Source organism: Salmo trutta, chromosome 5 (genome assembly GCF_901001165.1).
Source record: "Salmo trutta chromosome 5, fSalTru1.1, whole genome shotgun sequence".
Classification (NCBI taxonomy): domain Eukaryota; kingdom Metazoa; phylum Chordata; class Actinopteri; order Salmoniformes; family Salmonidae; genus Salmo; species Salmo trutta.
Genome location: NC_042961.1, coordinates 30,876,120 through 30,893,378, shown reverse-complemented (window position 1 = coordinate 30,893,378; position 17,259 = coordinate 30,876,120). Strand labels below are relative to the sequence as shown.

General features: G+C 43.1%; 1 protein-coding gene across 4 annotated transcripts in view; it reads right to left on the bottom strand.

Annotated features, from left to right (window-relative positions):
* Positions 1–2,428: 2,428 nt before the first annotated feature.
* Positions 2,429–17,259, bottom strand: part of rassf4a (Ras association domain family member 4a) — a 90,067-nt gene continuing 75,236 nt past the window's right edge. For all 4 annotated transcript variants that reach the window (XM_029753349.1, XM_029753352.1, XM_029753351.1 and 1 more), the window contains 6 exons: positions 13,181–13,344; positions 12,184–12,285; positions 12,034–12,085; positions 11,807–11,928; positions 9,578–9,675; positions 2,429–3,259 (listed from right to left, as the gene is read on the bottom strand). In XM_029753349.1, coding sequence (XP_029609209.1) covers positions 3,190–3,259; positions 9,578–9,675; positions 11,807–11,928; positions 12,034–12,085; positions 12,184–12,285; positions 13,181–13,344 — 608 coding nt within the window. In that variant the 3' untranslated portion in view covers positions 2,429–3,189. The remainder of the gene's footprint in view (positions 3,260–9,577; positions 9,676–11,806; positions 11,929–12,033; positions 12,086–12,183; positions 12,286–13,180; positions 13,345–17,259) is intronic.

The following is a 17,259-nucleotide window of genomic DNA, read 5'->3' as shown; positions in this document are numbered from 1 at the left end:
ATTTGTTTTAGTACAAACATTAATTACAACGTTTTTGTTGATCGGAAATATTAATTTAGGTTTTAATCACTACCACAATATGGGAGTGATTCAAGGCTGAATTCAAGGTTTTCCACTTTACATTGCTTATATGCAAATACAAATTAGAAGGAACATACATTTTTAGTTACAGTTACACAAAGATATTAGTATTTCTTTCATTTAATATATAATAGTCAGCTATGCCTACAAAAAATGGAATGTTCCCTTTACCCTCTTTATGTTGGGACAAGGTGAGGAAAATAAAAACCTGTACCACCCCCTCTCGCTCCCTACCTGCCTCCCTCCTTTCTGTCCTTCCCTCCCCCCAGTGCTCTTCCCCCATCCCTTCCTTCCATCCCTAGAAGGTGCTCCCTCCCCATCTTCCTTATCTCCCTCTTGGATGTAACTACCAGTGCTCATCTAGTGACCTCTTTGCACACCTGATCCTGGTATTGCAAAAATATACATAATACATGAACATCAGCAGCCAAGTTAACTATAGTGCATAGCTACGTTTTGAGGATAAATGATAATGTAATGTAAATATCTATATAATTCCCATCTACAATTTATAGAAATCCTATAGGAGAAAAAAAACATTGAAATCGTATAGCATCCTACAGAACAAACAATTAGAATCCATTAGAAAAATGATGTCAGACTTTGGAACCAGTCCTATTGGACTTTTATAGGATTCTATCCTATAGGATTTTATATACAAGAATCAAATAGAAATATCCTGTCATCGGCTGGAGTCTGGTGTAGTGGTCTAAGCTCCGGACTTTGGCCCATAACGTATATGCCCTCTCTGCGACGTGGTTCGAGCCTTGGCTCAGCTGACTGTGTGTGCTCTTAACCACTTTCTGTACCCCTTTCTATATTGGTCTCCTGATCTGTACTTACATCTGACCTGTCAAAACAACTCCAATCTCCATATTTTTTTTTTTACCCTAGTCAAAAAATCCTATGGGATTCCAATTAAAACATCTTATTAGAATCCAAAAGAAAATCCTATCAGATTTTGGAACCAGTCCTATTCTAGATACAATTGTATAGGGTAGGTTCTATCCTATAGGATAGGATAAAATCCTATAGGAATGGTTCCAAAATCTGATAGGATTTTTAAAATTATAATCCTATAGGATTTGTTGACTAGGTCATAGAGATAGATAGAGCCATTATTGAATCTGTGACAGAATGGGAAGTGCCATTGAGGCTATCTCCATTTTAAAGTAAGACTTTTTCGTCTTCTTCATTTGCTGATTGCTCCCAACTCATAGGAATCCCACCCAGTTGACAACTTTAAAATGGTGGAAGCCCTCAATGGCAATGTCCATGCTAAAACTGGTTAAATCCATGATGAGGCATCTGTCTATCTCTATGATAAGAGGCACAATTCCTGCATGTGGGAATTTCTGCATCCGCAGGAACACCTCTTTATACTTCTGTTGGTCCATTTTTAAACTAGGAGTCGGGGGCACTCTAGTACAGTAGCTTGCAGTAATGCACCATAACGTTGGATGTTAACCGCCGATAAATCCTACAGAAGAAGAAGAGGCGGTGGCAACGACAGTAGCACAGATAGAACAAGGAGCAGATAAGGTTAGTTATAAATATCTTTGATGGTAGCTAGGACAGGGGCGAAGGACAGATTTTGGGCCGAGTAAAACCTTGTGGACAGATTTATTTCTCTCTCAGACTGTCAATGGGGTCAGGAGAAGTGTGACGATAATTCCGATATATCAGGCCTATCGCGCAGTCATCAATAATTAAATGTGTCTTGTTGATTTCTGACTACTCTACTTTCCCCAAACACTGAATATGGTGACTGTATGTGGATACTTCTATTTACTATATTCTATTATATTCTTCAAATACAACGTTAATTTGGCACCAGACCACACTACTGTTTAATACTAAATGCAGAAAAATAGTATAATAACAATATGTAGCATAATAATACATTACTGTAATTTTCAGTGAAGTGCTTTTTCACCAGATCCACTATAACAGGGGGGCAGTGTGAAATCTGAAACAGAATGTGATCTCGCAAGATAAGGATGGTTGAACAAGGGTGCTGGTCATCTACACTAGAGTAAACCCTGCAGCTTCCTTGAGCTGCCGCTGCTAAATATGACAACACTTTTTAATTATCTGTTTTTTTCGTGTCTCCATTGTGTGATGAAACAGTGAAAAGGGAATCCAAACTGTCATATTTTTAAAACTGTATATAATTGCAAACTTAAACTCTCCTGTCTTTTTCACATACAGTGAAATGCTTTGTGTTTGTGGTAATATCTAGTATCCCCACTCCCCTGCTGTATAACCCCGATGGGCTAGTCAATACTTTCTCTCTAACACACACACACACACACACACACACACACAGTGGTTGGCAGGAGTCCAAGTCCTATTAGAGTTACAGTATTTATTAGAACAGAATGGAACAAAACCTCTAACCTCTTTGATGAGAGAGACATACAACCCTGGAAACAACTCTACCCCTTTCTGTGGGAGAACAATGAGGTGTGTTTGTGTGTTTGTGTGTGTTTTATCTGTGTGGTAAAATACAGTATGGGCTGATCAAGTCTGCTAACCCTGAAGAAACCTGTAGCACAGTTATGAGAACACAAGTTTAGGTCAGGGTTTCCAACTCTGGTGCTGGAGATGTGTGTAGCTGTAAAAAAAAGCCTGCACGCCCTGTAGCTCTCTTATAATCTGTTACAGAGTGGCTAAATTAGAAACTGGCCTTGACAGAAATGTTGCCTTTCGAGGAATGCTCAGTTTTAGAAGACCTTGACCTCTAAGACACACAGGAATCAGTATTTTACCAAAGATAGTAAACAGCAAGATCAATGGAAAGTACTCAATCATAGACAATACAGTAGCAGAAAAGTTGCAAATTCTATGAATACAGTTCATTTGCGAAGTGACAAACATTAATGCAAGATATGGCAGTATTGCATTCTTATTGCTGTTTAAATTACATTCACTACTGTAGAAAGCTTTCAACATGTCTGTAGTTTTCATTACTAGAAAAAGCTATATAAGCTATAGTTCAACTGTAGTACTACATGAAGAAAGGTCTCAGTGCTCAAACACTCCGCTTGACTTCCTCTCACTGTAACAGTGTAATGGTCCTGTGAACACGCACGCTCACACACACACTCAGACTCGGTCAGTAGTGTCAGTGATGCCCTCCAGCTGCTGTAGAATCATGGACTTCAGTGCGCTGTACCTATGGACACACACACACGGTATGGTGGTGAATGGTAGTGGCCTTATTACACTTTGACAAAAACTGATTTCCTGTTTACAGTGAGGGAAAAAAGTATTTGATCCCCTGCTGATTTTGTATGTTTGCCCACTGACAAAGAAATGATCAGTCTATAATTTTAATGGTAGGTATATTGAGAGAGTGAGAGACAGAAAAACAACAAAAAAATTCAGAAAAACGCATGTCAAAAATTTTATAAAATGATTTGCATTTTAATGAGGGAAATAAGTATTTGACCCCTCTGCAAAACATGACTTAGTACTTGGTGGCAAAACCCTTGTTGGCAATCACAGAGCTCAGACGCTTCTTGTAGTTGGCCACCAGGTTTGCACACATCTCAGGAGGGATTTTGTCCCACTCTTTGCAGATCTTCTCCAAGTCATTAAGGTTTCGAGGCTGACGTTTGGCAACTCGAACCTTCAGCTCCCTCCACAGATTTTCTATGGGATTAAGGTCTGGAGACTGGCTAGGCCACTCCAGGAACTTAATGTGCTTCTTCTTGAGCCACTCCTTTGTTGCCTTGGCCGTGTGTTTTGGGTCATTGTCATGCTGGAATACCCATCCACGACCCATTTTCAATGCCCTGGCTGAGGGAAGGAGGTTCTCACCCAAGATTTGATGGTACATGGCCCCGACCATCGTCCCTTTGATGCGGTGAAGTTGTCCTGTACCCTTAGCAGAAAAACACCCCCAAAGCATAATGTTTCCACCTCCATGTTTGACGGTGGGGATGGTGTTCTTGGGGTCATAGGCAGTATTCCTCCTCCTCCAAACATGGCGAGTTGAGTTGATGCAAAAGAGCTCCATTTTGGTCTCATCTGACCGCAACACTTTCACCCAGTAGTCCTCTGAATCATTCAGATGTTCATTGGCAAACTTCAGACGGGCATGTATATGTGCTTTCTTGAGCAGGGGGACCTTGCGGGCGCTGCAGGATTTCAGTCCTTCATGGCGTAGTGTGTTACCAATTGTTTTCTTGGTGACTACGGTCCCAGCTACCTTGAGATCATTGACAAGATCCTCCCGTGTAGTTCTGGGCTGATTCCTCACCGTTCTCATGATCATTGCAACTCCACGAGGTGAGATCTTGCATGGAGCCCCAGGCCGAGGGTGATTGACAGTTCTTTTGTGTTTCTTCCATTTGCGAATAATCGCACCAACTGTTGTCACCTTCTCACCAAGCTGCTTGGCGATGGTCTTGTAGCCCATTCCAGCCTTGTGTAGGTCTACAATCTTGTCCCTGACATCCTTGGAGAGCTCTTTAGTCTTGGCCATGGTGGAAAGTTTGGAATCTGATTGATTGATTGCTTCTGTGGACAGGTGTATTTTATACAGGTAACAAACTGAGATTAGGAGCACTCCCTTTAAGAGTGTGCTCCTAATCTCAGCTTGTTACCTGTATAAAAGACACCTGGGAGCCAGAAATCTTTCTGATTGAGAGGGGGTCAAATACTCATTTCCCTCATTAAAATGCAAATCAATTTATAACATTTTTGACATGCATTTTTCTGTATTATTTTGTTGTTATTCTGTCTCTCACTGTTCAAATAAACCTACCATTAAAATTATAGACTGATCATTTCTTTGTCAGTGGGCAAACGTACAAAATCAGCAGGGGATCAAATACTTTTTCCCTCACTGTATATTCTGCTAAAGGCATCTACAAATAAAAGCTTATTGGTTGTGTACAGAGTTTAGCAGATGTTATAGTGGGTGCAGCGAAATGCATGTGTTACTAGCTCCTGTGTTACAGTTCAGTAAAAAAGTACACAAATAATAATCAAAAACTAGAATCAAGAAATAACGAATGTCAGGACAAATCCAGTTGAAAACCCAACACTGTACCAGTTTTCCAAAATGCAATCTATGCAAATATACACCAAAAATACCTACTAAGATTGATATGTACAGCAGTATAAATATTACAGTGAGCTATGTCAAGAATCCAGTATATAAATACACGGTGTGTATAAACAGTGTAACAAAAATGCAATTATGTACAGTGGTAGATATATTAGAATGAGCTATGTGAAGAATACAGTATATTAATAAGTATCCGGTATATAATCCAGTATATAAATAAGAATCCAGTATATAAATATCGGCCCCTGAGTGGCGCCGCGGTCAAAGGCACTGCATCTCAGTGCTCGAGGCGTCACTACAGACACCCTGGTTCAATTCCAGGCTGTATCACAGCCGGCCGTGATTGGGAGTCCCATAGGGCGACAGATACAATTGGCCCAGCGTCATCTGGATTTGGTCGGTGTAGGCCGCCATTGTAAATAAGAATTTGTTCTTAACTGACTTGCCTAGTTAAATAAAGGTTCAATAAATGTTTTTAATAATAATTAGAATAATAATAAATATGCAGTGTGTATAAACAAACAAAAATGCAATTATGTACAATAGTGAAATATATTAGAATAAAGTCTCATACATGGGACAGCAGCGTTGGCTGTGTGTGTTTGTGTATGGGCGTATGCGTGTGTGTCTACGGAGACTGCATGTGTATAAGGTGTCTGTGTGTGTTTTGTGTAAGTGAGTCTATCTTTGTCTCATACTACTTACTACTCTCACTAACTACAGGATGGCTGTTCAGCAGTCTGATGGCCTGACTCTCTCCCTCTCTCTCTCTTTACCGCACCTGCTGTCTGAACCCCTGAATGCTCGGCTATGAAAAGCCAGCTGACATTTACTCCTGAGGTGCTGACCTGTTGCATCCTCTACAACCACTCTGATAATCAGTTGACCATGTTCGTCATCTATGAATGTTTGAACATCTTTTAAAAATTGTATTTATTTATTTATTTATTTATTTATTTATTTCACCTTTATTTAACCAGGTATGCCAGTTGAGAACAAGTTCTCATTTACAACTGCGACCTGGCCAAGATAAATCAAAGCAGTGCGACAAAAACAACAACACAGAGTTACACATGGGATAAACAAACGTACAGTCAATAACACCATACAACAATCTGTATACAGTGTGCGCAAATTAAGTAAGGAAGTAAGGCAATAAATAGTAATTACAATTTAGCAATTTACTGGAGTGATATATGTGCAGATGAGGATGTGAAAGTAGAAATACTTGTATGCAAAAGAACAGAAAAACAAAAACAAATATGGGGATGAGGTAGGTAGTTGGTTGGATGGGCTATTTATGGATGGGCTATTTACAGATGGGCTGTGTACAGCTGCAGCGATTCGTAAACTTCTCTGACAGCTGACGCTTAAAGTTAGTTGCCCACTGACAAAGAGGGAGATATAAGTCTCCAACTTCAGTGATTTTTGCAATTTTTTCCGGTCATTGGCAGCAGAGAACTGGAAGGAAAGGTGGCCAAAGAGGTGTTGGCTTTGGGGATGACCAGTGAAATATACCTGCTGGAGTGCGTGCTATGGGTAGGTGTTGCTATGGTGACCATTGAGCTGAGATAAGGCGGAGCTATACCTAGCAAAGACTTATAGATGACCTGGAGCCAATGGGTTTGGCGACGAATATGAAGCGAGGACCAGCCAACGAGAGCATACATGTCGCAGTGGTGGGTAGTATATGGGGCTTTGGTGACAAAACGGCTGGCACTGTGATAGACTGCATCCAATTTGCTGAGTACAGTGTTGGAGGCTAATTAGTAAATGACATCGCCGAAGTCAAGGATCGGGAGGATAGTCAGTTTTATGAGAGTAAGTTTGGCAGCATGAGTGAAGGAAGCTGTGTTGCGAAATAGGAAGCCAATTCTAGATTTAACTTTGGATTGGAGATGCTTAATGTGAGACTGGAAGGAGAGCTTACAGTCTAGCCAGTCACCTAGGTATTTATAGTTGTCCACATATTCTTAGTCAGAACCGTCCAGAGTAGTCATGCTAGTCGGGCGGGCAGGTGCGGGCAGTGATCGGTTGAAAAGCATGCATTTCGTTTTTCCAACTGCATTTAAGAGCAGTTGGAGGCCACGGAAGGAGTGTTGTGTGGTGTTGAAGCTTGTTTGGAGGTTTGTTAACACAGTGCCCAAAGAAGGTCCAGATGTATACAGAATGGTGTCGTCTGCGTAGAGGTGGATCATAGAATCACCAGCAGCAAGAGCGACATCATTGATATATACAGAGAAAAGAGTCGGCCCGAGAATTGAACCCTGTGGCACCCCCATAGAGACTGCCAGAGGTCCGGACAACAGGCCCTCCGATTTGACACACTGAACTCTATCTGAGAAGTAGTTAGTGAATCAGGCGAGGCAGTCATTAGAGAAACCAAGGCTGTTGAGTTTGCCGATAAGAATACGGTGATTGACAGAGTCGAAAGGCTTGGCCAGTTCGATGAAGACGGCTGCACAGTACTGTCTTTTATCGATGGCGGTTATGATATCGTTTAGGACCTTGAGCGTGGCTGAGGTGCACCCATGACCAGCTTGGAAACCAGATTGTATACCGGAGAAGGTACGGTGGGATTCAAAATGGTCGGTGACCTGTTTGTTCACTTGGCTTTCGAAGACTTTAGAAAGGCAGGGCAGGATGGATCTAGGTCTGTAACAGTTTGGGTCTAGAGTGTCTCCCCCTTTGAAGAGGGGGATGACCGCGGCCGCTTTCCAATCTTTAGGAATCTCAGACGATACGAAAGAGAGGTGAACAGACTAGTAATAGGGGTTGCAACAATGGCAGCGGATAATTTTAGGAAGAGAGGGTCCAGATTGTCTTGCCCAGCTGATTTGTAGGGATCCAGATTTTGCAGCTCTTTCAGAACATCAGCTGTCTGGATTTGGGTGAAGGAGAAGCCGGAGGGGCTTGGGCCAGTTGCTGCGGGGGGTGCAGAGCTGTTGGCCGGGGTTGGGATAGCCAGGTGCCAAGCATGGCCAGCCGTAGAGAAATGCTTATTGAAATATCGTGGATTTATCAGTGGTGACAGTGTTTCCTAGTCTCAGTGCAGTGGGCAGCTGGACTTTACAGTGTCCCCAAAACTTTAATGGAATTAGTGCTGCAGGATGCAAATTTCTGTTTAAAAAAGCTAGCCTTTGCTTTCTTAACTGACTGTGTGGATTGGTTCCTGACTTTCCTGAAAAGTTGCATATCGCGGGGACTATTTGATGCTAGTGCAGTACGCACAGGGTGTTTTTGTGCTGGTCAAGGGCATTCAAGTCTGGAGTGTTCTTAGTTCTACATTTTTTTGAAAGAGGCATGCTTATTTAAATTGGTGAGGAAAGCACTTTTAAAGACAAACCAGGCATCCTCTACTGACGGGATGAGGTCAGTATCCTTCCAGGATACCCGGGCCAGGTCGATTAGAAAGAACTGCTCGCAGAAGTGTCTTGAAGAACGATCTAGCCTTAATGGCTATGTACTCTTATAATCTCCACCGGCACAGTCAGAAGACGACTGGCCACCCCTCAGAGCCTGGTTCCTCTCTAGGTTTCTTCCTATGTTCCAACCTTTCAAGGGAGTTTTTCCTAGCTTGCTCTTTGGGGTTTTATGCTGGGTTTCTGTATACGCACTTTGTGACATCTGCTGATGTAAAAAAGGCTTTATAAATAAATTGTATTGATTGGCTTTATAAATAAATTTGATTGATTGAAGCTACAGACAGAATTACATAAGCATTTTAGTCATTTAGCAGACTCTCTTATCCAAAGCCACCTACAGTAGTGAGTGCAGACATTTTTCATACTGGTCTCCCTCGGGAAACAAACCCACAACCCTGCATTGCAAGTGCCATGCCTTAACAACTGAACCACAGAGGTGTGTGTGTGTGTCTGTGTGTGTGCGTGCGTGCGTGCGTGTGTGCGTGCGTGTGTGCTGCAGTTTATATCCTCCTTAAGGTATCCTGTCAACACAGAGTAATATTGTTCAGTACGACATAACATTTTGTTGGTGGGTAAAAGTCATTCTATTCAGCACAATGTTTACAGAAATAACACACTAATAACACACTAAAAGACAAACCATGGACAGACCATAGAAACAATATACAGCAGTACAATAATGACAAGATGAACATTCAACTCTTACAAGACATCTTCCTGTCACCAAACTAACTGTATCAATGGCACAGCACATTATCCAAGGCAAGTTCTGAATACTGCAGCTAGCCATTGCGTCACGTTCTGCAATGTTTACTTCCTTTGAATGAAAGTTACAACAGAAATTGTGATGTACAGTACTTTTTGCACAGTTCAGAATTGTTTTGCGAGAGGAAATGTTGCTCAAGAACACTAAAAACACGTAAAACATGTAAAAACCACCCAAACCCCTTAATTAAGTAAACTTGTGTGTTGTAAAGAGTGACATACTTACTTTCTGGTCAGTTTAGAAATCTCTCTCTCCTCTTCCTCTTTCAGTTTCTCTACAAAGCTATCCAGGACTGGCATCTCAAAATTAATGTACTGCGCCACCTGAGGAGAAACAGAAGTATTGTCATATAACACCTGCAATATTTTCTCATAACATGAAGTAGGCCTATCATTTTATTACACGTGAGTAGAAGAAGCCAAAACGAGAGTAGAATGGTTGGACTCTTGCACACTATGTACTTGCAAATAAACATTTATCAAAGTACAAATGTTCTGTCAAGAATATGTGACTGAAATGTTTCACTTGAAAGTTTTACTGCAGTGGTCACACAGTGTTCCTTGGTAGTCTTAAACAAATCTACTTTGAAACAAAAGTATATACCTCACACACATAGTTATGGGATAAAAAAAGGAAGACACCTCTACCATGTCAGATATAGAGTTCAAATGTATTTCATTTTGAGTTTGCATCCCAAAATTACACTGTATATAAACTCAGCAAAATAAGACACGTCCCTTTTTCAGCACCCTGTCTTTCAAAGATAATTCGTAAAAAAAACAGCACTTCTGGGAGACGGGACGGACAGCTGATCATCCTCGCAGTAGCAGACCACATGTAACAACACCTGCACAGGATCGGTACATCCGAACATCAGACCTGCGGGACAGATACAGGATGGCAACAACTGCCCAAGTTACACCAGGAATGCACAATCCCTCCATCAGTGCTCTGACTGTCCGCAATAGGCTGAGAGAGGCTGGACTGAGGGCTTGTTGTAAGGCAGGTCCTCACCAGACATCACTGGCAACAACGTCGCCTATGGTCACAAACCCACCGTCGCTGGACCAGACAGAACTGGCAAAAAGTGCTCTTATCTGACGAGTCACGGTTTTGTCTCACCAGGGGTGATGATTGGATTCACGTTTATCGTCGAAGGAATGAGCGTTACACCGATGCCTGTACTCTGGAGCGGGATCGATTGGAGGTGGAGGGTCCGTCATGGTCTGGGGCAGTGTGTCACAGCATCATCGGACTGAGCTTGTTGTAATTGCAGGCAATCTCAAAGCTGTGCGTTACAGGGAAGACATCCTCCTCCTTCATGTTGTACCCTTCCTGCAGGCTCATCCTGACATGACCCCCAAGCATGACGATGCCACCAGCCATACTGCTCGTTCTGTGCGTGATTTCCTGCAAGACAGGAATGTCAGTGTTCTGCCATGGCCGGCGAAGAGCCCGGATCTCAATCTCATTGAGCACATCTGGGACCTTTTGGATCGGAGGGTGAGGGCTAAGGCCATTCCCCCCCACAAATGTCAGGGAACTTGCAGGTGCCTTGGTGGAAGAGTGGGGTAACATCTCACAGCAAGAGCTGGCAAATCCGGTGCAGTCCATGAGGAGGAGACGCACTGCAGTACTTAATGCAGCTGGTGACCACACCAGATACTGACTGTTACTTTTGACCCCCCCTTTGTTCAGGGACACATTATTCCATTTCCGTTAGTCACATGTCTGTGGAACTTGTTCAGTTTATGTCTCAGTTGATGAATATTGTTATGTTCATACAAATATTTACACATGTTAAGTTTGCTGAAAATAAATGCAGTTGACAGTGAGTGGACGTTTCTTTTTTTGCTGAGTTTACATCACAGAAGACTGAAATATAACAAAACCGCTTGACATAGAAACACCGGAGTTTCTGAAATAATAACAACAGAGTTTCTGGTTTTTGAAATAATGTTGATTAATTATCAAATTCTGAAAAATATGAATAACATTCCACCTATGAGGCCACTAGGGCATTTAACTGCAGGAAAGAGCTACTACATGTTTATTTGCAAGTCCACACAGTGCACCAGAGTCCCATTAAGCTGAACATAAATACAATGCAGCCACATAACTATCATGACCCAGCTGTATTGGAAAAACAACAATAAAAGTATTTTCCTTTGAGCCTAACATTATGCTGAACAGAAGGATATATTCACTGTCAACAATACTATAGCAGCTGCAATAACAGTCTGCAATTAAACAGCTACTGCCCCAATTGTTAATACAGTCCTAACAGGGAAGTCTATCATCAGCATTCCATTAGATCAAATACCACTGATTATGTCACTGGGATATTACTATGGGTCTGTATTTGGAGGGCCACCACAACATGGAGGTCCAACCTCTTAGAATACACATACAGTATGAAAGAGAGAGAGAAAGAGATAGAGAATGCAGGCTCACGTCATGTGTGACCTCCTCCCCTAGATCTGTCTCCATAATAAAGATCTTGGAGATCTTCTCACAGGGTCCATGAAGCACACGGTACACCAGAGGATACTCACTGTCCTTCAATGGGGTTCTCTCTGCAACACACACACACCCGTACACATACACATAAATATACTTTTCCATACATACCCACGCATAAACACACACATGGCACAAAAGAACAAGATGTGGTCACTTACCACCAGACTCGTGGACCATGTAGAGAACAAACTCATCTGCTTTATTTTCAACCTGGAGACACAGACAGTCAGAAACATGACAATCACATCTGAGAAACTAGTGTGTGTGTATTGTGTGAGTGTGTGTAAAAACATGTGTGTATAACTCACTCTGAACTTTTGTAGCAGCAGGTTGAGGACCTGTAGTGTTGTCATGGAGCTGTTGACTCGGACGTTAGTGACCGACCCGAACGCTGGAGTAAATACTGATGTCTGGAGAGAACACATGCACGAGCGTACACACGCACACACAAACACACACACATACATAGCAAATATATACAGTGAAAGGGCAGTGCACCCAAAACTGATCTTTGAGGAACAATATAATTTACATTTACATTTCAGTAATTTAGCAGACTCTGCTATCCAGAGAGACTTACAGTTAGTGCATTCATTTAAAGGCAACTAGGTGAGACCTCCACATATCACAGTCATAGTAAGTAAAAAAAAGCATAAATAAAGCAGATATCAGCCAAGTCAGTGCTAGTACGAAAAGACAAGTGCGAGTGTTGGTGTGATTAATCAAGATACTTTTTGAAGAGGTAGGTTTCCAGATATTTTCTGAAAAAGGGCATATACAACTTTGGAGTCACCAGTAATGTCACGTTCTGACCTGTAAAGGTGTTATTTGTTAGTGTTTAGTATGGTCAGGACGTGGCAGGGGGTATTTTGTTTATATGTTTTGGGGATTGTTAGTCTATGTGTATAGACAAGGGGTGTTTGATTAGAGTGATCTAGAGTTTTGGTATATGTTCTATGTTAGGGCATTTTCTATGTTTATTCTAGTCACTCTGTTTCTATGTGCAGTTTTGTTCTTGACCTTCAATTGGAAGCAGCGGCTCCTCGTTGCTTCTGTTTGAAGGTCCTATAATTAGGGGTTTGTTTGTATTGTGGATTGTGGGTAGTTGTATTCTGTTTTGTGCTTATCACCTTACAGAACTGTTAGTGTCGTTTCCGTTAATTGTATACGTGTTTCATTTGTTTCTCCTTCTTCAATATTAAAAAAGAAGATGAGTATATACTTCCCTGTTGCGTCTTGGTCCTCCACACACGACACGCGTTACAAGTAAGCACAGCTATGTGTGTGTACATATGCATGTGTTACCTTGTGGTTATAGAAGTGTCCATTGATGGAGAATCTGTGTGAGCGTAAGTGCTGCAGGTCAGAGTGTGCGTGTGTCTTTGACCTTCTGGTGACCCCCATGAAGGAGGCATCACTCCTGGTCCGCAGCAGCTGGGGGACCTCCTCATCGTCCTCCTCTAGACTACCTGAGGGAGAGAACAAAGAATTAGAGCTTCCACTTCCTTCTGCTCCTCCTCCTTACCTTCATCATCCTCCTCCCCCTCATACTCCAACTCAAAAGTAATGTTTATACAGTGTCTGTACAGGCCGTAATACTTTTATTTTATTTATAGATATGTACAGGACCTTCGGAAAGTATTCAGACCCCTTGACCTTTTCCACATTTTGTTATGTTACAGCCTTATTCTAAAATTGATTAAATAAATGTTTTTCCTCAGCAATCTACACACAATACCCCATAATGACAAAGCAAAACAGGTTTTTAGAAATGTTAGCAAATTTATTTTTTAAAAAATAACAGAAATACCGTATTTACATAAGTATTCAGACCCTTTGCTTATGAGACTCAAAATTGAGCTCTGGTGTATCCTCTTTACATTGATCATCCTTGAGATGAGAGCACACACCTGTCTATACAGTATAAGGTCCCACAGTTGACAGCACATGTCAGAGCAAAACCCAAGCCATGAGGCTAAAGGACTTGTACGTAGAGCTCTGGGACAGGATTGTGTTGAAGTACAGATCTGGGGAAGGGTAACAAAACATTTCTGCAGGTCCCCAAGAACACAGTGGCCTCCATCGCTCTTAAATGGAAGAAGTTTGGAACCACCAAGACTCTTCCTAGAGCTGGCCGCCTGGCCAAACTGAGCAATTGGAGGAGAAGGGCCTTGGTCAGGGAGGTGACCAAGAATCCAATGGTCACTCTGACAGAGCTCCAGAGTTCCTCTGTGGAGATGGGAGAAACTTCCAGAAGGACAACCATCTGTGCCGCACACCACAATCAGGCCTTTATGGTAGAGTGGCCAGACGGAAGCCACTCCTCAGTAAAAGGCACATGCCAGCACGCTTGGAGTTTGCCAAAAGGCACCTATAGACTCTCAGACCATGAGAAACAAGATTCGCTGGTCTGATGAAACCAAGATTAAACTCTTTTGCCTGAATGCGTCACGTCTGGAGAAAACCTGGCACCATCCCTACGGTGAAGCATTGTGGTGGGATATGGTTCAGGGGTAAGGACTGGGAGACTAGTCAGGATCGAGGGAAAGATGAACAGAGCAAAGTACAGAGAGATACTTGATGAAAAGCTGCTCCAGAGCTCTCATGACCTCAGACTAAGGTGAAGGTTCACCTTCCAACAAGACAACGACCCTAAGCACACAGCCAAAACAATGCAGGAGTGGCTTCGGGACAAGTCTCTGAATGTCCTTGAGTGGCCCAGCCAGAGCCCGGACTTGAACACGATCAAACATCTCTGGAGAGACCTGAAAATAGTTGTGCAGCAACGCTCCCCATCCAACCTGACAGATCTTGAGAGGATCTGCAGAGAAGAATGGGAGAAACTCCCCAAATCAGGTGTGCCAAGCTTGTAGCCTCATACCCAAGAAGACTCAAGGCTGTAATCGCTGCTACAGGTGCTTCAACAAAGTACTAAGTAAAGAGTCTGAATACTTAAGTAAATGTGATATATTCTAAAAAGCAGTTTTTGATTTGTCATTACAGGGTATTGTGTGTAGATTGATGTGGGGAAAAAACAATTTAATCAATTTTAGAATAAGGTAACGTGGAAAATGTAAAATGTGGAAAAAGTAATGGAGTCTGAATACAATCCAAAGCTCAAATATTTATTGTGGAAAAAATATGATATATGTACGTATTTATGTATTTATAACAGTTTCCTAATCAATGCTATTTTTTTCAAGTGGGTATCCCCTCCCAGCTGGAAGTGCACATGGCAGCATATCTAAAGCTGTAATCCCTGCTCAGGTGTCTCTGTGTTTGTCTGCACATGTGCTGTAGCAGGTGGGTATACTGAAGATTTAATTATAGAGTAATACGACAGGTGACAGGATTGATAGAGCAGGATTACACGTGTGTGTGTGTGTGTGTTGACTGTCTGGATGTCAGCCCACCACCTCAAGCTTAACCTCGACCAGATGGAGTTGCTTTTCCTCCCGGGAAGGCCTGCCCACTCAAAGACCTCTCCATCACGGTTGATAACACCACAGTGTCCCCATCCCAGAGTGCAACGAATCTTGGCGTGACCCTGGATAAAACCCTGTAGTTCTCTGGAAACATCAAAGCAGTGACTCCCTCCTGCAGGTTAATGCCCAGAGTACGACCCTACCTCACATAGTAAGCGGCGTAGGTCCTAATCCAGGCACTTGTCATCTCCCGTCTGGACTGCTGCAGCTCACTATTGGCTGGGCTCCCCGCTTGTGCCATCAAACCCCTGTAATTTATCCAGAATGCTGCAGCCCGCCTGGTGTTCAACCTTCCAAAGTTTTCCCATGTCACACGCTCCTCCGCACACTCCAATGGCTTCCAGTCAAAGCTCGCATCCCCTACAAGACCATGGTACTTGCCTATGGTGCGGCAAGAGGAGCTGTCCCTCCCTACCATCAGGCTATGCTCAAAACCTACACCCCAACCCGATCACTCTGTTCTGCCACCTCTGGTCTCTTGGCCCTCCCAACCCAGCGGGGGGTCAGCTCCCGCTCAGCCCAGTCCAAGCTCTTTTCTGTCCGGGCACCCCAATGGTGGAACCAGCTTCCCCCTGAAGCTAGGACAGCAGAGTCCCTGCCCATCTTCTGAAAACAACTGAAACCCTACCTCTTCAAAGAGTATCTTAAATAATCCCACAGCAATAATCCCTCACACCCCCTTCTCACACTGACCTCCCCACCCACCACTCAAAAAAAAGACTCACTGTTGACTTATTGTATTTGTTGTTGCTCTGACTGCTGATAACTACTTATTGAGGACAAACATACTTATGACTGTGATATGTGGTTGTCTGACTTAGCTACACTATGTGACCAAAAGTATGTGGACACCTACTAGTCGAACATCTCATTCCAAAATCATGGGCATTAATATGGAGTTGGTCCTCCTTTGCTGCTATAACAGCCTCCACTCTTCTGGGAAGGCTTTCCACTAGATGTTGGAACATTGCTGCGGGGACTTGCTTCCATTCAGCCACAAGAGCATCAGTAAGGTCGGGGACTGATGTTGGGCAATTAGGCCTGGCTCGCAGTCAGTGTTCCAATTCATCCCAAAGGTGTTCGATGGGGTTGAGGTCAGGGCTCTGTGCAGGCCAGTCAAGTTCTTCCACACCGATCTCGACAAACCATTTTTGTATGGACCTCACTTTGTGCACGGGGGCATTGTCATGCTGAAACAGGAAAGGGCCTTCTCCAAACTGTTGCCACAAAGTTGGAAGCACAGAAGCGTCTAGAAGCGTAATTGTATGCTGTAGTATTAAGATTTCCCTTCACTGAACACTGGAGCCTGAAAAATGAAAAACAGCCCCAGACCATTATTCCTCCTTCACCAAACTTTACAGTTGGCACTATGCATTTGGGCAGGTAGCGTTCTCCTGGCATCCGCCAAACCCAGATTCATTCGTCGGACTGCCAGATGGTGATGAGTGATTCATCACTCCAGAGAACGTGTTTCCACTGCTCCAGAGTCCAATGGGGGCGAGCTTTACACCACTCCAGCCGACTCTTGGCATTGCGCTTGGTGATCTTAGACTTGTGTGCGGCTGCTCGGCCATGGAAACCCCTTTCATGAAGTTCCCGACGAACAGTTCTTGTGCTGACATTGCTTCCGGAGGCAGTTTGGAACTCGGTAGTAAGTGATGAAAGCAAGGACAGATGATTTTTATGCACTACGTGCTTCAGCACTCAGCAGTCCTGTTCTGCGAGCTTGTGTGGCCTATCACTTAGTGGCTGAGCCGTTGTTTCTCCTTCACAATAACATCACTTACAGTTGAACGGGGCAGCTCTAGCAGGGAAGATATGTCACGAACTGACTTGTTGGAAAGGTGGCATCCTATGACGGTGCCACGTTGAAAGTCACTGAGCTCTTCAGTAAGGCCA